Below are 24,957 nucleotides of genomic sequence, written 5' to 3'. Positions count from 1 at the left end.
AAACATTCCACTGTTCTCAAATATCTTAATTTTTATTTTTTTAACAAATTAAGAATAAAGACAATAAATCAATAATAATAATAATAATAAGTAAAATAATAATAAAACAGCAAGTAAGAAACCACATACAGTTGGTAGAGAAATTATTTTTTTCATATTCAAATGTACAGTAATAACAGTTATTTAACCTTTAACATGAACATTAATGAAACTTAATCATTTGACCAAATTAGCAAGTTAGCATCGTACTCAGTTCCATCTGGGAGCAGCGTCGTAACTTTAACAACATGTTTGATGAGATGCTTTATCTTGACGTGTATTTTCCCTTTTATTCCAAATCATTTCCTGCATTTATTTGTACCCAGCGTCATAAGCCTTTAGCTTCATTGCTAATCCAAAGCAAAACAGGGCGGGGTAACAGGGTTGGGTAACAGTATGGGCGGGGCAAAATCATGTTAATTGTGTCCGGTGTGCACACAGCTTTAAGCTGTCATTTCAACTTTAAACTTTGGTATCAAGGTGGGGGCCTCAAAGTAGCATCTCGCGGGCCGCATTTGGCCCGCGGGCCGCGAGTTTGAGACCCCTGATTTAACATGTTGTTCCATTTTGAGTACTTTTAACTAATTTTTTTATTTTATTTTATTTGGGCAAATATATGAATCATAACAGTGCATTTCTTACATCAATCAAAATATAACTTTTATTATTTACATTTGTATTCAACTATCTGATAACAAGCCCAAAAGGAGTAGGCTGAAGCACAAGCTTATAAATGCCTACTCCTTTTTGCAAGATATAATCATGTTCATGTTTTCTCCTGTTATTATTATCATTGTAATATTATTATTGTTATTATCATTATTCTTATCATTATCATTATTTACAAATTTCCCCACTGAGGGACGAATAAAGGCATATCTTAATTATCATTATAATCATTATTGTTATAATCTTTATCATTATTATTGTTATTATTATCACCATTATTATAATCATCATTAATATTACCATTTTCATCATTATAGTTGTAACAATTTCTGGATTTTTAAAAAAAATTATTTAATTTTACAGACTTCATTGCTTCTTGTATAGTACTGTATCATTCCATCTGTTGTTTTCTGAAATTCGCAGTATTTATATTTTTATTGTCAATTTATTATTATAACATTATTATAACATTTACACATCATTTTGTGGATTGCATGTGTCTAATCTTGTGCTTGTGGCTTAGCCTGCTGCCATGTTTAATGTAATTGTCACTTCATTTTGTACTCCTATTACTGACACAGGAATAGATTACATGTGTTCCGTGTGGTGGTTCACATGGTGACAAGCATTGTGGCTTCTGTTGAGCAGTCCAGTGGGCCCTGCGCATTTAAAGGCAAAGACAGGCGTTTATTTAACTTGTAATTTTTGATTAATATGAACTTTTTGCAGATTTGTGTAACCTACTTAAAATAATGAACTCGTAGTTACTTATAAAAAAGTATCTATTAGACATGAGTAAATCAAACCAAGAATCAATTAAGAATAAATCAATTGCATCAGACAGATGTATACTGTGTAGGTTACCCATGCACACCTTCTTCCTATGGAACGAGTTGAAATGAGAACGAAAATTAAAGAATGGAGAATGCATGGTAGACAGAATGCGAAAAAGAAAGCTATTTCTCTTTTCACCCCAACATTAAAAAAGTATTTCGAAAAGATGAAGTACCTTAAAATAAGGAGGATAAGAAGGAGATAGTGGGAAAGAATATACCATCAAAGGTTCTCATAATTGGCGATGACAGAGCAGGAATGCAGGTGGATCACAAATATGATGGCCGCATTAGCCTGCTGGCGTGTTTAATGTAATTGTCACTTCATTTTGTACTCCTATTACTGGCACAGGAATAGATTACATGTGTTCCGTGAGGTGGTTCACATGGTGACAAGCATTGTGGCTTCTGTTGAGCAGTCCAGTGGGCCCTGCGCATTTAAAGGCAAAGACAGGCGTTCATTTGATTGGTTAAGATCGGCCGGCCGATATATATTATCACATCAATGCTAGATAAATTTAAACTACGACAGAAATTTTTTGCACATGGTTGAATATTTATTCCTTTTAAAGTTGATAATGCCGTTTAAATGTGTGTTTAAGAAAGCTAAATCCTACTATGTTCAGTGTTTACATTTCAATAAATATTTTATCATTGTCATTTTTTTCATGTAAATTGAGGGATCAAAAGCAGTATCGGCCACAAATATCGGCACAAGCAAAATCGGCCATCGGCTAAGGGTGATGGGAAAATATCGGTATCGGTATCGGCCCCCAAAAAAACCATATCGGTCAACCCCTAGTTAAGATTACACTCGGCTGTGTTAAACCCTCTCACGCCTTCTCCCCACCCTTTTTGCCACTTGCTCCGGTGGGAGGGATGGAGGCGTGGGTGCGCCACACTGTGCTGGACTGCGGCAAAGTGCACTGGCCACACCTCGTAGGCGGGCATGGGTGCGGCAGGTATGCCACGTCTGCAACTTGGTCTAGGAAAATAAAGCCAATTCTATGACATTCAACAGTTGTAAAACTTTTTTGAGGTACTTTGTGTTTGAGTTCACCTGGCACATTGTGTGTGTATGCATGGCTTGAGGTACTGACCAATCTGTGGGGAGCTGATTGCTCGGGCTCTCATTATGTGGCCAGTGGCTGTAATGGAGTGTGACAGTAGCGTGCTGTGCTCTGGATCTCTGTCCTTCCAGGCTGCAAAGCCAATTAAACACACTCTGCTCTGCTCTCCCAGCTTTGCTCTCCATCAAATCTTCATCGCCGCTTTCCAGCTCCAACCATCCACTCCTCTTCCTCACCTTGTCCTTGCTGAACCTTTCCAACCTGTTCCATCAGCTACAACTCCGAGCTCATCTTCCAGTTCTTTGCTTCTGGCTCCGTATTTCCTGTCATCTACATGACAATCCGAAGATTGCTTCTTGTCCTCCCTGCTGCATCCCCCCTCCCTCCCAGTCACACCAAACTCACGCCTGTCTTCTGATGCCTTTGCAGAAAAACGTGACTTTAAGGGTTAGAAGAATCGCAAGGCTGCAAGCAGAGTGTGATGACAGCTTCCCATAGTACACACACACACCGATGTGTGTGTGACACAGAAGTGGCCCAAATGTGGCCCGCAGGACACCAGTTTGAGGCCCCCGCCTTGATATGAAAGTTTGATATGGATGCTGTATGGTATCATGTACCCAGAAAAAATTATTACGTTTGATTAATGTTCATGTTAAAGGTTAAATAACTGTTAATAGTTATCCTCCCTATCCGTGTGGAAGTGGTAAGTTTTTGGCTATTTAAGTTTAAAGGAAATAACTTGAAGGCTACCGTTTAGGTCGCTAGCTCTGTAGTTTGCGAGTTAGCATGTGTCTCAAGACCCTGCAGTTGCGCAATATGTTGTAAATAAAGAGTATAAATGTGACTATAGTCGTGTTTTGTCATGTCTACAGGGTTCTAATAATGCTTTGTTCATTTTAATCTGAAAAAAAATAATTTGTCTACCCACCAACTATATGTGGTTTCTTAATTTTTAATTATTTGCTGTTTTATTATTATTATTATTATATTTATTTATTTATTACTGATTGATTGATATTCTTTATTCTTGATTTGTTTATTTATTTTTCATCTTATTTTGTGTAGAAAAATAAAAATTAAGATATTTGAGAACAGTGGGATGTTTTATCAGAACTTTTATTGTAGAAAATTGGAACCAAAGTGAAGTTTTTTTTATTTTTTTGTTTTGAATAAATGTGTTTTTTTTTTTTTTTTTTTTTTGATAACCTGATGCGGCCCAGTCTCACCCAGACCTGAGCTCCAGTGCCCCCCAAGTAAATTGAGTTTGAGACCCCTGACTTAGGAGAAAAGCGGTAAAATCCCATTTCATAACATTACCCCAAATGAGACACATAAACACACACATTCCTGCATTTTTAAGTCTTTAAAATGATTCTACTGCAAAATGAGAAATATTTTTTCTCCCTCTCAAATCCTTCTGACATTAAAACTAATTCCAAGGCAAGAATTCCCTCCCTTCAAGGGAATGTGTGTATGGAAAGTCATCCATTAATACATAGTACATACTCATACATTTAAAACATGGACATAGACAGAAATAAAAATACTTGGTACCTGTTTTGAACCAGCCGTCATCAGTAAAAGATTCTTCAGTCTCTTGAGGTTTGTTCCAGTACTCCTTAAAGACAGATGGACCTCGGACCTGGAGCTCCCCTTCCTTCCCCTCTAGACCTGGCCGTACCTTTGACATTGAGATGGAAAAGGGAGGGGAAGACATTCACCGTTTTTTGACAACTAAGCGACTGCTGGAGCACACACACACACACAGTTAATATAGGAAGCAATAGTCACTGATATTGACAACCACAATAATAAACATATTGTTAAATGAATATCAATCTAAACAAAACATGATTTTAATTATTATTATGTGCATAAGATTGATCAGAGGTGTGAAAAAGTGTTTGTCTTTTTGATTTTTTTTTTTTTTGCATGTTTGTTACACTTAAATGTTTCAGAACATCAAACAAATTATTAATCAATGACAACACAAAAATGAGTTTTTAAATGAAACCTTTTATAATTCAGGAGGGAAAAAATCCAAACCTACATGGACCAGTTTGAAAAATTATTTACCCATATTCAACTTTATTAGACCCTGTAGACATGACAAAACACGACTATAGTCACATTTATACTCTTTTTATTTACAACATATTGCGCAACTGCAGGGTCTTGAGACACATGCTAACTCGCAAACTAGAGAGCTAGCGACCTAAACGGTAGCCTTCAAGTTATTTCCTTTCAACTTAAATAGCCAAAAACTTACCACTTCCACACAGATAGGGAGGATAACTATTAACAGTTATTTAACCTTTAACATGAACATTAATCAAACGTAATATTTTTTTCTGGGTACATGATACCATACAGCATCCATATCAAACTAACATTAAACTTTCATATCAAGGCGGGGGCCGCAAATTAGTGTCATGCGGGCCACATTTGGCCCGCGGGCCGCATGTTTGAGACCCCTGGTCTAAGACATATTTGTGACAAACAAACAAATACTTTTTCACATTACTGTATTATTATTATTATTATTATTAATATATGTGTATTATAAGGTTTAAAACATGTAAACATGTAAACAAACAAACATGTAACTACCTGAGTCTCTCTGTGGTTTCCCTCTACAATTGTAGTGTAGCTTGTGTTATTCATGACAATCCGCACTTCCACACCAGGCAGCGGCAACCCTACAGCTCCTGTCACAAAGGTGCGCACACACACACACACACACACAGAAAATAAAAATACAATCATTGTCAATCATCCATGTTTTCTCATGCATTTCAAAGTTAAAAAATGCTATACATTTGAAAAAAATGTGTTTATTATTGCCAGTAATGTGTGTTCCAAATGCAAAAGTGACCTGTGTTAAGCATTCGACAAACGTTTGAGGCCGCCATGGTAGATCATATGTCATAAATGCTACGGTAAGTATCCTTGTGGCATACAATAAACATACATAAACATACATACAATAAACATCAGTGTTATCCTCATATAGCGCTTGTCTCATAGAAGGAGTTCGCCTAGCTTGGCAGAGAAACTTATGGAAAACACTAAAAATAAAAAAATAAATAAATTGGAAAAAAAAAAAGAATGACTTGACTTCCCAAAACATCAAGAAGAAAAAAAGGTATTCGCTCACATCGCTGCTCCCCTTATAGGGCTCCATATCTGCCCAGAATGTCCCACTTTCATCCGTAGGTGAGTCTACAAAACGCATCTAATCATGAAACTCTTAAAACTGGATTTCAACACCATCATCTGATGCGACCCCACTGCTACTACTAATCTCCATCAAACATGAACCCATACACATATTTCCCTACCCGAACCCAAGATGAAAAAGCCGCTGCGTATCAAGAGCCCGTCGGATCTACTCTGACCCCACACACCCCCCCAGCATGGACTGTTGGGAGAAGGCTCTGCAGCATCCGCTGTAGAACAACCAGGTTTAGAGACAGCTACTTCCCCCTGGCCATCAGACTGCTCAATGCCAAATAAGCCCCTCTACCTGCCCACATGCACACGCAAAACTTAAATTGTTATTTATTCTAAATTATTTAAATTATTTGTACAAATTACTGTTTACGCTGTACATTGTTCATATTTAATCTATATGTTCTCCACATTATTTATTATTTATTATTTATTATTTATTATTTATTATTTATTATTTATTATTTATTATTTATTCATTTTCTACCGCTTATCCTCACGAGGTTCACGGGAGGTGTTGGAGTCTATCCCAGCTGTCTATTATTTATTATTTATTATTTATTATTTATTATTTATTATTTATTATTTATTATTTATTATTTATTATTTATTATTTTTTATTTTTCTACCACTTATCCTCACGAGGGTCGCGGGAGATGCTGGAGTCTATCCCAGCTGTCTATTATTTATTATTTATTATTTATTATTTATTATTTATTATTTATTATTTATTATTTATTATTTATTATTTATTATTTATTATTTATTATTTATTATTTATTCATTTTCTACCGCTTATCCTCACGAGGTTCACGGGAGGTGTTGGAGTCTATCCCAGCTGTTTATTATTTATTATTTATTATTTATTATTTATTATTTATTATTTATTATTTATTATTTATTATTTATTATTTATTATTTATTATTTATTATTTATTATTTATTATTTATTATTTATTATTTATTATTTATTCATTTTCTACCGCTTATCCTCACGAGGGTCGCGGGAGATGCTGGAGTTTATCCCAGCTGTCTATTATTTATTATTTATTATTTATTATTTATTATTTATTATTTATTATTTATTATTTATTATTTATTATTTATTATTTATTATTTATTATTTATTATTTATTATTTATTATTTATTCATTTTCTACCGCTTATCCTCACGAGGGTCGCGGGAGATGCTGGAGTCTATCCCAGCTGTCTATTATTTATTATTTATTATTTATTATTTATTATTTATTATTTATTATTTATTATTTATTATTTATTATTTATTATTTATTATTTATTATTTATTATTTATTATTTATTATTTATTATTTATTATTTATTATTTATTATTTATTCATTTTCTACCGCTTATCCTCACAAGGGTCGCGGGAGATGCTGGAGTCTATCCCAGCTGTCTATTATTTATTATTTATTATTTATTATTTATTATTTATTATTTATTATTTATTATTTATTATTTATTATTTATTATTTATTATTTATTATTTATTATTTATTATTACACAGGAGCCAGGCAACGACATTTCGTTGGCAATTTCACTGCAGTTTTATTGTGCAATGACAACAAAGAAAGTCTATGTCTATCTATGTCTAAATACCCATCCAGCCTTACAACCCCCTCCCCACATCCCCAGTACATGGTATGGTCTGATGATGTCACTAATGACATCACCAAACCTATAAAACCCAGACACTCATGGCGGCTCCTCCCCAAACATTCCTGCAGGTGACTCCCCTGGTAAGTATCCCCAGGTAAGACGAACTCTGTACACCTGTTCGAATCCCAATTTAGCCTGGATTAACACAGCACTATTGCACACAGTGACATAACTCAACTCAACAAACAATGACATCCTGAATACAACGAGACAAGGGACAAGTGATGAGTTCGAACTCATTCACTTTGTCACAACCTGCATCCACAAAGCATAACTGGTTACAAAATGGTTTGCTGAGCCTGGAAAATACAACGACCCAAAAGTGCTGATCCATCTCTCTGGACCACAATAAAGTAACTTGCTGTAACACTGACTCTAGATTTTAAGACAGACTCAACCTCAAGCCTTAATCGTGAAGCGTTTACCTGCAGCTTTGACAACCTCTTACCAAAACCCAGAAAGACACTCTGCCAGATGATGCCTTTAGTACTTCCTTTATACAACCACTTAAAAGCATCCCTAGTACTGCTATCTCTCGTTTTTGCTCGGGTCCTTCAGCCCCTGTCTCGCTACTGCCGAGTGCTTGACAAAGCCTTTTAGTGCAGCACAGTTTTGTTTAAATGGTTAAATTAAGCTGACAGGATTTGAAAAAAAAAAATAACAGGGTGTCAAAAATGAAGTAACTGTTGAGCTGAACTCATGTTGAAGTTAATAATGTGAATATTCCTACACAGCAACTGGTGTCATTTGTGTGGAAGTCTGCTTCAGTGATTACAGTAAAGTCTCGTTATATCGATATTCTCGGGAGTCGGAAAAAATACCGATATAACCGGACTATCCATATATCCGAATCCTGCGCCGAACTGCATTAAAAGTGGGCGGATCTTTGATATGGCATGTAATTTTCTCCTTGAGTTCATGGATTGCGTATCTAGCATGCTTTTGTACTACAATACATTTTGTACTACAGTAAATAAAAATAAACTTACGCTGTAGTGATTACCGGTTACCGGGACATAATTCACCCTGGAACTATCGATAGGGAAGGTGTTGCCACCCGGAGGGGTAGGCGCGAGGGACGGGTGTTTTCCGCTGTGTGTGCTGCACTCTGGTGGTGGAAGTGTGAAAAATAAAGTTGACTGGAAGCAGCCGTTCGCCGTGTTCTTTTTTGGTATTGAAATCCTTAAGCAAAGATTGATTTAAGCTGCTTTTGTATCGATATAAGCAGACCAAATTGGCTGGCGGGAGATGAAAAGGGCATCCTAGTAACCGGATTATCATAATAACCGGGTATCGTACTAACGGAGCTAATTATATCATAAAAGACTAGAAATTTGCCGGGAAATGAAAATAGTATCGTAATAAGTAGTAATTCGTTTTAACCAATATCGATATAACGAGACTTTACTGTATAACAGAGACAGTAGTGGAGTGGGGAGGTCTTCTGCTGGTATTTCATACACTATTTCACAGACCGCTGCTCTATTGATAAAGAACCGACCAGGCCTTGACTAAAGAGTTATTTCTCAAACTGCTTATTGATTTTGTTCATTGTGGGCTTGCAGGATCGGATATATGGATAGTCCGGTTATATCAGTATTTTTTCCGACTCCCGAGAATATCGATATAACGAGACTTTACTGTATTGAAGAGGAGAGAAAAAAAATGCCACGCAACAACGCTAAGGTGCAGAGCAGCACAAATGATGACCTCAATGAATGACCTGCCTTTCACCTTTGGAGAAAACCTGGAATTTCTTCTGTTTATGGAGCACTTAGAACCCCGATATGACATGCCCTCTCGCCACTATTTCACCGAGAAAGCTATGCTAGCGCTTTAAAAGAAGATACTGAGAGACATTTTACATGCCTGCTGGATATTTTAATTTGTGGTGCAGTTTGTTTTTAGTACATTCATTCATTCATTTTCTACCGCTTTTTCCTCATGAGGGGCGCGGGGGTGCTGGAGCCTATCCCAGCTGTCTTCGGGCGAGAGGCGGCGTACACCCAATCACAGGGCACATATAGACAAACAACCATTCACACTCACATTCATGCCAATGGACAATTTGGAGTCACCAATTAACCTAGCATGTTTTTGGAATGTGGGAGGAAACCGGAACACCCGGAGAAAACCCACGCATGCACGAGGAGAACATGCAAACTGTGGAATCGATCTCAGGTCTCCTAGTTGTGTGGCCTGCGCACCAACCACTCTACACCGTGCAGCCTATTTTTATTAATATTTACACATAAGTTATTTTATTACTTCATTTTCCAAGCTACCTCATAATGCTCTGTTAAAGTGTTGATAGATGGTGATAGTCTATGTGTTCTGGGCATGCCCAGTCACAAGAAGGCCGGGGCAGACCTAGGACCCGCTGGAAAGATTATGTCTCACAGCTACCCTGGGAACGCCTTGGAGTTGGTTGGGGACTGTGAAGTCTGGGATTCCCTGCTGAGACTGCGACCCCCGCGACCCGGACCCGTACAAGAAGAGTAGAATGGAATGTACCAATTTGTGAAGCAACAATCTTATCCATCCATCAAGAAAACAACTCTTACATACTGTGTACTGTACGTCTGGGCCCCCGGAAGCAGAAGCGTAAGGCCGAAAAACAGCTTTTATTATATTTAATAAGAGCCACACAAAGTACAACACAAGCAACAAAGGAGGCTACAGAAACCACATTTCTCCTTGACACAAATAAATGTCATTGTACGTGACAACAAGATGAACGTTTGTCGGTGTAGAAATATTTTCACGAAAATGCAAAGTGTGAAGATGATGTAATCGTCTCACATATTTACATATCTACAAGGGCAGTATGACCTAGAAAGACACGCTGCTGTTTATCTACAATGCTCTAAAACTGTAAGACACATAGCAAAAGTAGGCCAAACTGAAAGATGCCCCACATACAAAGGGAATGTTTAAATAATAAATAAATCTGTCAATAGAGTGTATGAGCACCGACCATTTATTAGAAAAATACATTGTCTGCAAAAGAATCGCAGCGTGTGAACCCCCCCATTTCTTTCTGGCTGCTATTGATCCATTTTAACCTACTTTAAGACAAGACAGTAACACAGCCACTCCATCACGCACTAACCCAGGCCTGCAAACACTTACACCTGTGCACACTTTCTCTCATAAATATGTTTGTGCGTCAATAGAAACTCCTCCTAATAACCACCTGAGAGGAATCAAACGCAGCCTGTTCAGTTGATGCCAAACATCACATGACCAACAAACAAAAACAACACCCCCTTGTAAGACACAAAACATGAGGATGCACTTGCATGATAATTAGGTTTACCCGTAAGAGGCAGAGAGGCGTCCAAGGGGAACAACGACATGAAAAAGGAGACGAGGATAAGAAAAGTGCATGGTGACAAGAGAAGAGAGATGTTGGAAGCATCCACCTCTGATCTGACCTCGATTCAACACTGCATGAGTGAGGGAGGTATAGGATTGGGATCATGGGACTTACCTGACTGTGGATCAAAACACAACACGTGAAGCTGAGGGAATGCTCAGAAACATCAGTTGCCATAAATATAGTCAAGACTAATTTTATCCTCTTTTATGAAGAAAATAACACTGAGTTTTAAGTCATTATTTATTTGACACCTATGCATTGTTGTTTCCCTCAGCTATGATGAAAGCTAAATTAATTCCTTGAGGAAGCTTTTTATATTCATGACGAAAACAATTCAAACGAGTCATGAGTAAGTTTTCGTGACAAGACGAGGCTGGATGAAAATGTTAATCAGACGTTTGAAATGCATGAAATTTCAATCCATTCATTCATTCATTCATTTTCTACCGCTTTTTCCTCACGAGGGTCGCAGGGGGGTGCTGGGCGAGAGGCGGGGTACACCCTGGACTGGTCGCCAGCCAATCACAGGGCACATATAGACTATAGGTTGTTTGTCTATATGTGCCCTGTGATTGGCTGGTGACCAGTCCAGGGTGTACCCCACCTCTCGCCCGAAGACAGCTGGGATAGGCTCCAGCACCCCCGCGACCCTCATGAGGAATAGCGGTAGAAAAAGAATGAATGAATGTATTTCAGATACTATTAACAAGGAGGTAATGGTCCTTTTAGAGTTAGGACACCATGGACAGATTCTTTGGCCTTTCGCCCAAAGACAGCTGGGATAGGCTCCAGTACCCTTGTGAGGAAAAAGCGGTAGAAATGAATAAATGTTTATTTCTATATATACTGGACCCTGGACTGGTGGCCAGCCAATCACAGGGCACATATAGACAAACAACCATTCACACTCACATTCATACCTATGCACAATTTGGAGTCGCCAATTAACCTAGCATGTTTTTGGAATGTGGGAGGAAACCGGAGTACCCGGAGAAAACCCACGCATGCACAGGGAGAACATGCAAACTCCACACAGAGATGCCCGAGAGTGGAATTGAACCCTGGTCTCCTAGCTGTGAGGTCTGCGCGTGCCGCCATTTCAATCCAATCCAATCCACTTTATTTATATAGCACATTTTATAAACAGAATTTCCAAAGTGTTGCACAAACTAGTAAAAATAAAAACTAATAATCCAAAACTAAAAGATCATTTAAGAAATAAAATAGTAAAATAGATATTAAAATATTAAAAACAAGAAACAAAGCAATAAAAGTATAAAAAATTAAACCAATTACAATAAAAACGAAGAACTAAAAGACACAGGACCATACGACTCACTCCGAGTTAAAAGCCAAAGAATAAAAGTGGGTTTTAAGACGAGACTTAACATTTTGGGGGCCTTTTTTTACTTGGGAGGGGAGAGAGTTCCATAGTTTGGGGCCAACCACAGAAAAGACTCGGTCCCCCCTGGTCTTAAGTCTCGTCTTAGGCACCACAAGTTGGAGCTGGCCCTCGGACCTCAGTGACCGCGCTGGAGAGTAAACTTGGATGAGGTCCCAGATGTATTTGGGGGCCAGCCCATTCAACGCCTTAAAAACAAACAATAAAATCTTAAAATCAATGCTAAAACGAACTGGCAACCAATGTAGGGAGGCCAGAATTGGGGTTTCTGCCTGTTGTGCAGGTAATCTTTCGGTCAAAAAAACAACAATGCTTTCGATCTTAACATGCAGCGCACTTCCTGCTCAACATGCTGGTGGCTGGTGACATGAAGGTAACAACAACTTGTGTCACAAAAGACATAATAATAATAAGCTCATGATTAAATAGTATGTGATAATAAGATCATCACATGGTTTGTCTGGTATTAGGCCAGGTATCATGCCCCCAAGTGTCAGTATCAGCCCTAGACCAAAGGTATGATACTTTGTATACTTTGATACTTTGAGTTGCTCTTATAGCTGGCAGATTTTGGAATACATCCACTTTCCATTATTTTTTTATTTTTTTTACAGTTAATGCGTTTGTTCTGCCCCTGAATGGAAATTAAATATGTATGAGGAACCAACTTGAATACCTGGGATACGTTGGCCCTGCAGAGGGTTTGACAGTGCCATGCCGATCTCAGTCATGCCGTAACGTTCCAGCAGTGTGTGTCCCGTGATGTCTTCCCACTGCTGCAATGTGGGCAGCGGCAGAGCAGCAGAACCAGAAACCATGAGTCTGAAAGGGGAAGGCAATGATTAAGAAGGTAAAATGTACGTATATATACAGTAAAGTCTCGTTATATCGATATCGGTTAAAACGAATTACTACTTATTACGATACTATTTTCATTTCCCGGCAAATTTCTAGTCTTTTATGATATAATTAGCTCTGTTAGTACGATACCCGGTTATTATGATAATCCGGTTACTACGATGCCCTTTTCATCTCCCGCCAGCCAATTTGGTCTGCTTATATCGATACAAAAGCAGCTTAAATCAATCTTTGCTTAAGGATTTCAATACCAAAAAAGAACACGGCGAACGGCTGCTTCCAGTCAACTTTATTTTTCACACTTCCACCACCAGAGTGCAGCACACACAGCGGAAAACACCCGATCCTCGCGCCTACCCCTCCGGGTGGCAACACCTTCCCTATCGATAGTTCCGGGGTGAATTATGTCCCGGTAACCGGTAATCACTACAGCGTAAGTTTATTTTTATTTACTGTAGTACAAAATGTATTGTAGTACAAAAGCATGCTAGATACGCAATCCATGAACTCAAGGAGAAAATTACATGCCATATCAAAGATCCGCCCACTTTTAATGCGGTTCGGCGCAGGATCGGATATATGGATAGTCCGGTTATATCGGTATTTTTTCCGACTCCCGAGAATATCGATATAACGAGACTTTACTGTATATATATAATATAATAAAATATATATATGGAACTGTGTACTGATTATGTGATGCACTCAATTGTAATCTGATGTCTCATTTTGCAAACCGTTTAATGGCACCCCTACAATCCTGTAATATCTGATCAATCTCTGGCATTGAATGTCATTAGATTGTCTTGTGTAACAAACTTTGTCGTCAGTATTGTACACAGATGTGTTCCCTTTGGATGCCCACTGTCCCCAGATGTTTACTACCGGTGCTTTCCTTGATCGCAAAGCTCATACCTGATCCTCTCTTTGCACACCGCTTTGACAAAGTCCTTGACATGAGGCTGTGTAAAGTGCCGATGATAGTAGTGAATGAGTTTGGAGTAGATAGTTGGCACAGCCATGAAGACATTAACCAATGGAGCTTTGGAGCTCAGCAGCATCTCCCATACCTGAGCAGAGACGTAGTAAAAAAAAAAAAAAGAGAGATTAGCTTTGCATCAGAAGGAAGACAGTGATAAGAACCATAAGATGGACACGTCCAATATGAATAGAAATCCGACATAAATGCTTACATCCACATTTGTATGCGACTTGAAAAGCACCTTTTAGTTTGGTTTATTTGATTTAAATGGCAGGTGTGAGGTGCAGGAAGCAGCCTCATATAGTATTAAAGCTGTCAACACGCAAAAAAAAAAAAAAGAAGGCGAGATTTGAAAAGGTCACAGGGAGAAAAACAGCAAAAAGCTGTGGGGCACAACTGACACATTGGCCGGTTGAAGGGGGGCTTCTATGCAGCTCTGTTAGACAAATGTGCTTTTGGACTCCACGGGAGAGGCTACACATGCCCTTCTCCACAGAGAAAGGAGGTCCACACACAATATGCAAATATAAAACTTCTCTTCTTCAAGGATAAAGGCTGTTTACACTCGTCCATTCCACCTCATCCCTCTCATGCATCTCATCAAAGCCAAAGATGGGAGGATGGGAGGGCAGCGTGAATTAAGTGAAGGTGAACGACAGCTTCCTTAAGTCTGTCTCCTTGTCCCCTCCCCGGGAGACAGATGCTCCTCCCCATCTGTCGCTCTGTCAACTTATCCGTACTTCTACATTCATTCCATACCAAGTGCTTCTTTTTTATCTATACTTTCATCCCTTCATCTTCCTGTCTATCGCTACCTCATCTAAACACAGCTTATAGATTCATGTAGAATTGCACTAAATCAAATCAACTTTATTTGTAGAGCACTTTTCCTGCACAGACATGCAACACAAAGTGCTTTACAGAATTAAAAACAATTACCACAATTAAAACAAAGCCCCTCCTTCCCACCCTCCATACTAGACACACACACACACACACACACCAGTGAAATTGCCAACGAAATGTTGTTGCCTGGCTCCCGTGTAATAATAAATAATAAATAATAAATAATAAATAATAAATAATAAATAATAAATAATAAATAATAAATAATAAATAATAAATAATAAATAATAAATAATAAATAATAAATAATAAATTATAAATTACAAATTATAAATTATAAATTATAATTTACAAATAATAAATTATAATTTACAAATAATGATTTACAAATAATGACTTACAAATAATAAACAATAAATAATAAATAATAAATAATAAATAATAAATAATAAATAATAAATAATAAATAATAAATAATAAATAATAAATAATAAATAATAAATAATAAATAATAAATAATAAATAATAAATAATAAATTACAAATAATAAATTATAATTTACAAATAACAAATAATGATTTACAAATAATAAATAACAAATAACAAATAACAAATAACAAATAACAAATAATAAATAATAAATAATAAATAATAAATAATAAATAATAAATAATAAATAATAAATAATAAATAATAAATAATAATTTACAAATAACAAATAATGATTTACAAATAATGATTTACAAATAATGATTTACAAATAATAAATAATAAATAATAAATAATAAATAATAAATAATAAATAATAAATAATAAATAATAAATAATAAATAATAAATAATAAATAATAAATAATAAATAATAAATAATAAATAATAAATAATAAATAATAAATAATAAATAATAATTTACAAATAACAAATAATGATTTACTAATAATGATTTACAAATAATAAATAATAAATAATAAATAATTATTTACAAATAACAAATAATGATTTACAAATAATAAATAATAAATAATGATTTACAAATAATAAATAATAAATAATAAATAATAAATAATAAATAATAAATAATAAATAATAAATAATAAATAATAAATAATAAATAATAAATAATAAATAATAAATAATAAATAATAAATAATAAATAATAAATAATAAATAATAAACCTTATTCGTATAGTACTTTTCCTGCAAAAACATGCAACACAAAGTGCTTTACAGAATTAAAGACAATTACCACAATTAAAAGGAAAAACACATACTAAGACATACACACACCCACCCACACACACAATCACACACAATCACACACAGTAGGGAGACATGGCATGGCACTGAGGATCAAGGAAACGCCACCTTTGGGGCCGTCCACACTGGGAGGAGCCACAGGCCGTGCCATCGGGGGACCAGCACCTGGGCCCCCCCGACTCCAACAGACGGGCGGACCCCCACATTAAAAGGGAGGAACTCCCAGCCGGCCGAGTCGAAGGGACCCAAGGATGGCACCCCCTCAGCAGACCCGACACAGCCCCCAGTGTGGAGGACCCCCCCTCAGAGGAAACACTGGCGTTAAAAGCTAAAGACTAAGAGCATAAAATAGGACTAAAAAGATATAAACATAAGAAAAGTTTAAAAATATTTCTTAAAAGCCTGATTAAAAAGGTGTGTCTTTAATCTTAAATCTTAAAAATATATCAACAGTCTCCGCAGTCCTGAGGCTCTACATCACACAAAAAAGACTTTGTGGCAAAATAAAATAAACACAAAATTAGACCTGATTAATTTACATATTCAAATTCCTAATTCCTTGATGAAGGAATTAATTAGGAATTGATATTACTCAAATCAAGTGCCTCCTGCCCACTTTTACTTCTTATTATAACAGTAATATCACACGCTACACAAGCTAAGCTAATAAGGGTGTGCCTGCTACCTTACAGACAGAGAGTGACAAATTATTACTGTCTCTCACTTTCACCATTGTGGTTGCTGTCTAGTCATGTCCAGTGGAGCGGTTCCACCGGAGTCCACCAGAAGGGGAGAAGAAGGCAATTTATGTCTGTCAAAGAGCTGGCCTCTACCTGAGGGATAGGATGCAGTGAGAACCCAAATGCATGGACTGCATGCTGAACACCTCAGTGAGCTGCTGGGACCTGCACTCAAGGTGGGAGTGAAATACCAATGCGTTTTTTTTTTTGTAATAAAATGAAACTGTGAGCATCCAAAAAGCATTCACATTTTCCCCCAACCCAAAATAATGTTGGGGTGCAGTGGATCCCTGCACATCCCCCACGATTCAGCATACACTCGTCAATGAGCACATTTGTATGTTTTTTTTCATCAGAAAATTAATTCATTCATTCATTTTCCACCGCTTTTTCCTCACAAGGGGAGTGCTGGAGCCTATCCCAGCTGTCTTTGGGCGAGAGGCGGGGTACACCCTGGACTGGTGACCAGCCAATCACAGGGCACATATAGACAAACAACCATTCTATTATGTATCCTGAATAAAATAACAATAAGGTGGCTAATTTGAAATATTTTACAATTATGGCTGTTGTTTTAACAACCTTATGAGACCCATTTCAATACAAATAGTACATTACAACATTAGATTAGTTGTGGATTGTTGGATTGATGTATTCGTCACAATTTCGCTGCAAAGATTTGGCATCTGAGATTTAATAAAGCGAATGTCATTTTGTTTTAGGCTGTCGATAAGACGGACAAAAAGGGCAATTGGAAGAAATAACCTTGAACGCGGGCAGAAATGATGATGGACATTTTTTCCCCCAATGTTCTATCATTTTACCGTTCGGTCTTTATAAATTGATTGTGAAGACTAAATCGAGTAGTCAGTAGATTACATGATAAGTGGTAGAAATCATTGGCAATTGTGAAGACTAAATCGAGCAGTCAGTAGATTACATGATAAGCGGTAGAAATCATTGGCTGCGGACATTGTCTTGTTATGACTGCGCCTTTGTAATTATCTCACATTATATACGATGGAATTAAATTTTTCCATATTTAATATCCATAATAATCACTGCCGTTAACACCAGTTTCCTTAATAGCTGACTCGAAGCAAGGCAATAAAACCTTCAGCATCTACATTGTAGTGCTGAACATTCTGTACCTCTTTAGGACTACAGAAGAAGAGGAGTGTCTTTGAAAAAGTCCTGGGTTACCCTTTAGAGAAGTTGAGGGATAAAAGAAACAGACTCTTGAGCATTTCATCAAGCAACTATAACTTCAGGACAATAAAGGCTTTTTTTTTTCTGAGGTTAAGAGAATGGGCTTTGTGGTTTGGTACGCAAGGTCAGGGATAACAGTCGAATGCTGATGGCTAAGGAGAGTGTAGCAATGCCTTTCTGACAGATACACTTGTCCTTCAAAAGGTCTTTGCTTTGCATCTATGCCCACAGCTATTAAAAAGCTCTTGGGGGGCCTGACATAAAACACCTATACGTTAGAAAACAGTTGAATAGTCTTTTTATATTCCAGAGACACACACACACCATGTTCCATCCTCTCTCAGGGCCAAATATGCGCCATCATTCTTCAATGTCAGCGCATCGATTGATCCGCTGCTTAAGCTCTTACCGTGAGTCGGCATTGGTCAGATACAAAGCCACACAGGGCAATTAATCACTCGAGCCAAAACACTTAGTCTGACAGCGAGAGATGGGTAGGAGGAGGGGACAAGGCAAAGAGGAGATGAAGCAAAGAGAGACGAAAAGTGGAATGGAGAAAGAGAGACACTGATAACCAAACTACTGTCGGCGTACAGACAAGAGGAAGTCAACCGGAAAGAGCTGAAGCTCTCAAGCCTCCAGCTAATACACTACTTGATATCTGCACCCATATACTGTATTCAACTCCTAAGCCTTGCAGATGTACAAAAAAAAAATGCACCAATAGAAATATTTAAAGCAAGACTGCACCTTTTGAGGTTGGAATTCAGGCAGCATGACACAAGTGGCGCCGACCCAAAGTGGGCACAGGAGTTTGTTTACAATTCCGTGCACATGGTGGAGTGGAAGCGTGTGGAGGATGATGTCATCTTTGGACCACGCCCACTCGGAGACCAGACACTGGACCTGAGGAGGAGAAGAACAGGGAGTCATAAGTATTGATGAATTATTACAGATAACATTAGCCTTGTTGACATTTTTCACAACAGCGGCAGGAGCCATCAAATGTGTTTTTTTGTTTTTTTTTATCTTTGCTGCAGTAATTAACATGATTGCAATGAGTCTGAAAGTATCACAGCATGATGATCATACTCAGGAATACAGAAATAATATCCCCTGCAGGTAATATAATTAGGTCAGTGTTGTTCATGTTATGTTAAATCATTGTTTTCAATTCTCAGAGCATTGGAAATAGATATGAACATTTTTTTTATCCTGATTGATACACTGTTTTTATATGAATATACAGTGAAGAAAATAAGTATTTGAACACCCTGCTATTTTGCTATTTCTCCCACTTAGAAATCATGGAGGGGTCTGAAATTTTCATCGTAGGTGCATGTCCACTGTGAGAGAGATAAACTAAAAAGAAAAATCCAGAAATCACAATGCATGATTTTTTAACAATTTATTTGTGTGATACAGCTGCTAATAAGTATTTGAACACCTGAGAAAATGAATGTTAATATTTGGTACAGTAGCCTTTGTTTGCTATTACAGAGGTCAAACGTTTCCTGTAGTTTTTCACCAGGTTTGCACACACTGCAGGAGGGATCTTGGCCCACTCCTCCACACAGATCTTCTCTAGATCAGTCAGGTTTCTGGGCTGTCGCTGAGAAACACGGAGTTTGAGCTCCCTCCAAAGATTTTCGATTGGGTTCCGGTCTGGAGACTGGCTGGGCCATGCTAGAACCTTGATATGCTTCTTACGGAGCCACTCCTTGGTTTTCCTGGCTGTGTGCTTCGGGTCGTTGTCGTGTTGGAAGACCCAGCCACGACCCATCTTCAATGCTCTGACAGAGGGAAGGAGGTTGTTCCCCAAAATCTCACAATACACGGCCCCAGTCATCCTCTCTTTAATGCAGTGCACTCGTCCTGTCCCATGTGCAGAAAAACACCCCCAAAGCATGATGCTACCACCCCCATGCTTCACAGTAGGGATGGTGTTCTTCGGATTGTACTCTTCATTCTTCTTCCTCCAAACACGCTTATTGGAATTATGACCAAAAAGTTCTATTTTGGTCTCATCTGACCATAAAACTTTCTCCCATGACTCCTCTGTATCATCCAAATGGTCATATGCAAACTTAAGACGGGCCTTGACATGTGCTGGTTTAAGCAGGGGAACCTTTCGTGCCATGCATGATTTCACATCATGACGTCTTAGTGTATTACCTACAGTAACCTTGGAAACGGTGGTCCCAGCTCTTTTCAGGTCATTGACCAAGTCCTGTCGTGTAGTTCTGGGCTGATTCCTCACCTTTCTTAGAATCATTGAGACCCCACGAGGTGATATCTTGCATGGGGCTCCACTCCGATTGAGATTGACCGTCATGTTTAGCTTCTTCCATTTTCTAATGATAGCTCCAACAGTGGACCTTTTTTCACCAAGCTGCTTGGTAATTGCTCCGTAGCCCTTTCCAGCCTTGTGGAGGTGTACAATTTTGTCTCTGGTGTCTTTGGACAGCTCTTTGGTCTTCGCCATGTTACAAGTTAAAGTCTTACTGATTGTATGGGGTGGACAGGTGTCTTTATGCAGCTAACGACCTCAAACAGGTGCATCTGATTCAGGATGATACATGGAGTGCAGGTGGACTTCTAATGGGCAGACTAACAGGTCTTTCAGGGTCAGAATTCTAGATGATACACAGGTGTTCAAATACTTATTTGCAGCTGTATCACACAAATAAATTGTTAAAAAATCATGCATTGTGATTTCTGGATTTTTCTTTTTAGTTTATCTCTCTCACAGTGGACATGCACCTACGATGAAAATTTCAGACCCCTCCATGATTTCTAAGTGGGAGAAATAGCAAAATAGCAGGGTGTTCAAATACTTATTTTCTTCACTGTAAAACTTGACTTGAAAAATAAGCCTCATATTGTTACATTTTTGTGCACTGACGGCAGACACTGTCTTGCATTCTAGCAGATAAATAAGTGTTAAATGCAGCAGAGTCAGACGTCTGACTAAATAGTTGATAATCACCGACACACTTGCAGGGACACAATTTCAGAGGTCAGAGGTCAGATACCGCATGATGCTGCATTTTAAATCCCACCACTGACCACTTGCGGTTAAAAAGACACTCCGGAATCTGATCATCAACAAAGTGCGACTGTACCCAACTAATAAGGCAATCAAATTACCATATACTTTCCATTTTGTTCTTCCAATTACTGTACTAGCCAAAAAATGTAGCAATCCTGAATGTGTGGGCACTATAAGATAAACATCTGTGGGAAAAATAGCGAGGAACTACCGTAATTTCCGGACTATACAGCGCACCTGATTATAAGCCTCACCCACTACATTTTTAGAGGAAAACCGATCGATTCGTTTATGCCAAGTTTACGTGCAGTAGCTCTGTTTCCTTCTTTATCGGAAATGCAAAGTTGAAATCTAATTTTTTTTAACTTGTATTGGTTGAGTGTTAAGTCGATGAGTGATGAGTTTAGCAGCTCTGTTTCCTTCTTTATCGGACAGCTCGATTGCTTTTAGCTTGAAAGCTGCATCATATGCCTTTCTTTTTTGTTGCATTTTCCACGATGAGGATATGTTCACGCTAATTTAATTTATGCACAAGACAAGAAGTTGCAGTCTTCCTCGACGCATATATTCCACCGGTCTTAATCTTACCTTTTCTACTCGAGAGCCCCTGGCGGCCGTTAGAAAAATTACATAAATTGGCCGCATCACTGAATAAGCCGCAGGGTTGAAAGTTTGGGAAAAAAGTAGCGGCTTATAGTCTGGAATTTACGGTAATGCAGAAAGGTAAAATGTCTTGTTGCTGTTATATGCTCTTAAAATGTATTTTGTATAGAAATCATTTGGTTTACTAGTACTAACTAAACCTATGTTTGTTTATGAGAAATATACAGTAAAGTCTCGTTATATCGATATCGGTTAAAACGAATTACTACTTATTACGATACTATTTTCATTTCCCGGCAAATTTCTAGTCTTTTATGATATAATTAGCTCCGTTAGTACGATACACGGTTATTATGATAATCCGGTTACTACGATGCCCTTTTCATCTCCCGCCAGCCAATTTGGTCTGCTTATATCGATACAAAAGCAGCTTAAATCAATCTTTGCTTAAGGATTTCAATACCAAAAAAGAACACGGCGAACGGCTGCTTCCAGTCAACTTTATTTTTCACACTTCCACCACCAGAGTGCAGCACACACAGCGGAAAACACCCGTCCCTCGCGTCTACCCCTCCGGGTGGCAACACCTTCCCTATCGATAGTTCCGGGGTGAATTATGTCCCGGTAACCGGTAATCACTACAGCGTAAGTTTATTTTTATTTACTGTAGTACAAAATGTATTGTAGTACAAAAGCATGCTAGATACGCAATCCATGAACTCAAGGAGAAAATTACATGCCATATCAAAGATCCGCCCACTTTTAATGCAGTTCGGCGCAGGATCGGATATATGGATAGTCCGGTTATATCGATATTTTTTCAGACTCCCGAGAATATCGATATAACGAGACTTTACTGTATTGTGTAATGTGTGCTTACTTAAAAAACTAAAAATGGATTTGGAACAACCTAGTTAGTTGATGGTACGCATCAAAACTCCGATCAGAATTCTCACTGAAAACTGGAAGGGTTTCTTGTGTTATGCATTGTCACAAACAAACGTAAAAAAAACACAAAAAAACATAAAAATCATAAAAAACAAAGTATTGAAAATAAAAGTGAATAAAAAAAAAACATGCACGTTAAATACATAAACCCTGGGTGATTTGCAGACTTTGATTTGATTAGATTTGTATGTGTCCAAAGCACATACAGTAAACAATAAAACAATAAAACTCCAGCAAAAATTGACAAATACAACAAAGATGTCCGATAATATCGGCCACCAACGATTATCGGTTTGATATCAGACAAAAATATCTGATTTCAGTAGGCCTTTCACAATAACATAATTTGCTGGTCAATAATCGTCCCATTAATTATCAACCGATATTCGATTTTTGACCTTTATTTTTAAAAATAATCATCATTAAGATGTCATTCAAATGTGTCATGTCATCATTGTGTCATGTTACATTTATGGTACTCAAGTGTACCTGTACCTGTGTACAGCCCACACACCATTCCGATTTGTGGTGTCAAAACAGCATGGTGGAAAAAAACAGACACTACCAACGTTTTTTTTGTTATTGTTCAATAAATCGATATATCCATTATCATGACAGGCCTACATAGCACAAACATTGCATTGCAGAGATGGCGGTAAAATGCAGTTATTACTCTGTCGCTTAAGCGTTCTCTGGGAAAGAAATAACACCCTGCTTAGAGGGGAAATTTTGGGTAATTTTGTGTAATCATTCACAATCCTTATGTGAAACATGAACACATTTTTCTTTTCTGTGCATTCTAATGCAGGAAAATGAGTTAACATGAGCTAGCTAACAACGGACATCATGGAAAATACCTAAAAAAAAAAACAAACTAAAAGAAACAGGGGCGGCACGGCGGTCGAGTGGTTAGCGCGCAGACCTCACAGCTAGGAGACCAGGAATTGAACCCTGGTCTGCAACAGAGTTCAATTCCACCCTGGGTCATCTCTGTGTGGAGTTTGCATGTTCTCCCCGTGCATGCGTGGGTTTTCTCCGGGTACTCCGGTTTCCTCCCACATTCCAAAAACATGCTAGGTTAATTGGCCACTCCCAATTGTCCATAGGTATGAATGTGAGTGTGAATGGTTGTTTGTCTATATGTGCCCTGTGATTGGCTGGCGACCAGTCCAGGGTGTACCCCGCCTCTTGCCCGAAGACAGCTGGGATAAGCTCCCCGGGATAGGCTCCCCGGGTCCCTCCGCGGCCCTCGTGAAGATAAGCGATAGAAAATGAATGAATGAATGAGTTCTCCTCCTATTTTGTGTGGAAGTGGTAACTTTTTGGCTTAATTTGTCTTTCCCCACCCTCGGCCATGGGATAAGCTCCCCGGAAGAAACCGCATATAGTTGGTGGGTAGACAAATTATTTTTTTCAGATTAAAATGAACGAAGCATTATTAGAGCCCTGTAGACATGACAAAACACGACTATAGTCACATTTATACTCTTTTTATTTACAACATATTGCGCAACTGCAGGGTCTTGAGACACATGCTAGCTCGCAAACTAGAGAGCTAGCAACCTAAACGGTAGCCTTCAAGTTATTTCCTTTAAACTTAAATAGCCAAAAACTTACCACTTCCACACGGATAGGGAGGATAACTATTAACAGTTATTTAACCTTTAACATGAACGTAAATTAAACGTAATAATTTTTTCTGGGTACATGATACCATACAGCATCCATATCAAACCTTACGCGGGCCGCACTACATAGCATTAAACTTTCATATCAAGGCGGGGGCCTCAAACTAGTGTCCTGCGGGCCACATTTGGCCCACGGGCCGCGTGTTTGAGACCCCTGGTCTATGCAGTTAATATTACTACAAAAATCCGAACACTCGATCACAAATGCCAATAAAATGTGTTCTGTGCTGGAGAAGGAAAAAGGCAATTGTTTTCTATCCTTAATTTGAAATAGTGCAGTGGAATATTTCCAGGAAATTTAAACGGTAGCGTTCCAAGAAATCACCCCCTTTATCATTCACTCACCACCGCGGATCGAGCAGACACAAATGAAGATCTGACTTCACTCGGAATGATTTGATTTTCCACACTAATGGACAAGTGGGTCAATTTGACTTCAAAATATACAGAAAAATCTTTGTGAGATC

At 37.9% G+C, this 24,957-nt stretch overlaps 1 protein-coding gene across 2 annotated transcripts in view; it reads right to left on the bottom strand.

Annotated features, from left to right (window-relative positions):
• Positions 1 to 24,957, bottom strand: part of acsf3 (acyl-CoA synthetase family member 3) — a 46,284-nt gene that overhangs the window by 16,599 nt on the left and 4,728 nt on the right. For both annotated transcript variants that reach the window (XM_058088763.2, XM_078795577.1), the window contains exons 3-7: positions 18,950 to 19,105; positions 14,082 to 14,236; positions 12,985 to 13,130; positions 5,225 to 5,322; positions 4,169 to 4,295 (exon numbers count right to left, since the gene is read on the bottom strand). In XM_058088763.2, the coding sequence (XP_057944746.2) occupies positions 4,169 to 4,295; positions 5,225 to 5,322; positions 12,985 to 13,130; positions 14,082 to 14,236; positions 18,950 to 19,105 (682 nt within the window). The remainder of the gene's footprint in view (positions 1 to 4,168; positions 4,296 to 5,224; positions 5,323 to 12,984; positions 13,131 to 14,081; positions 14,237 to 18,949; positions 19,106 to 24,957) is intronic.

Source organism: Doryrhamphus excisus, linkage group LG13 (assembly GCF_037039965.1).
Source record: "Doryrhamphus excisus strain RoL-2023G ecotype Guam linkage group LG13, RoL_Dexc_Guam_v1.1, whole genome shotgun sequence".
Lineage (NCBI taxonomy): Eukaryota > Metazoa > Chordata > Actinopteri > Syngnathiformes > Syngnathidae > Doryrhamphus > Doryrhamphus excisus.
This window is presented reverse-complemented; position numbering and strand designations above follow the sequence as displayed.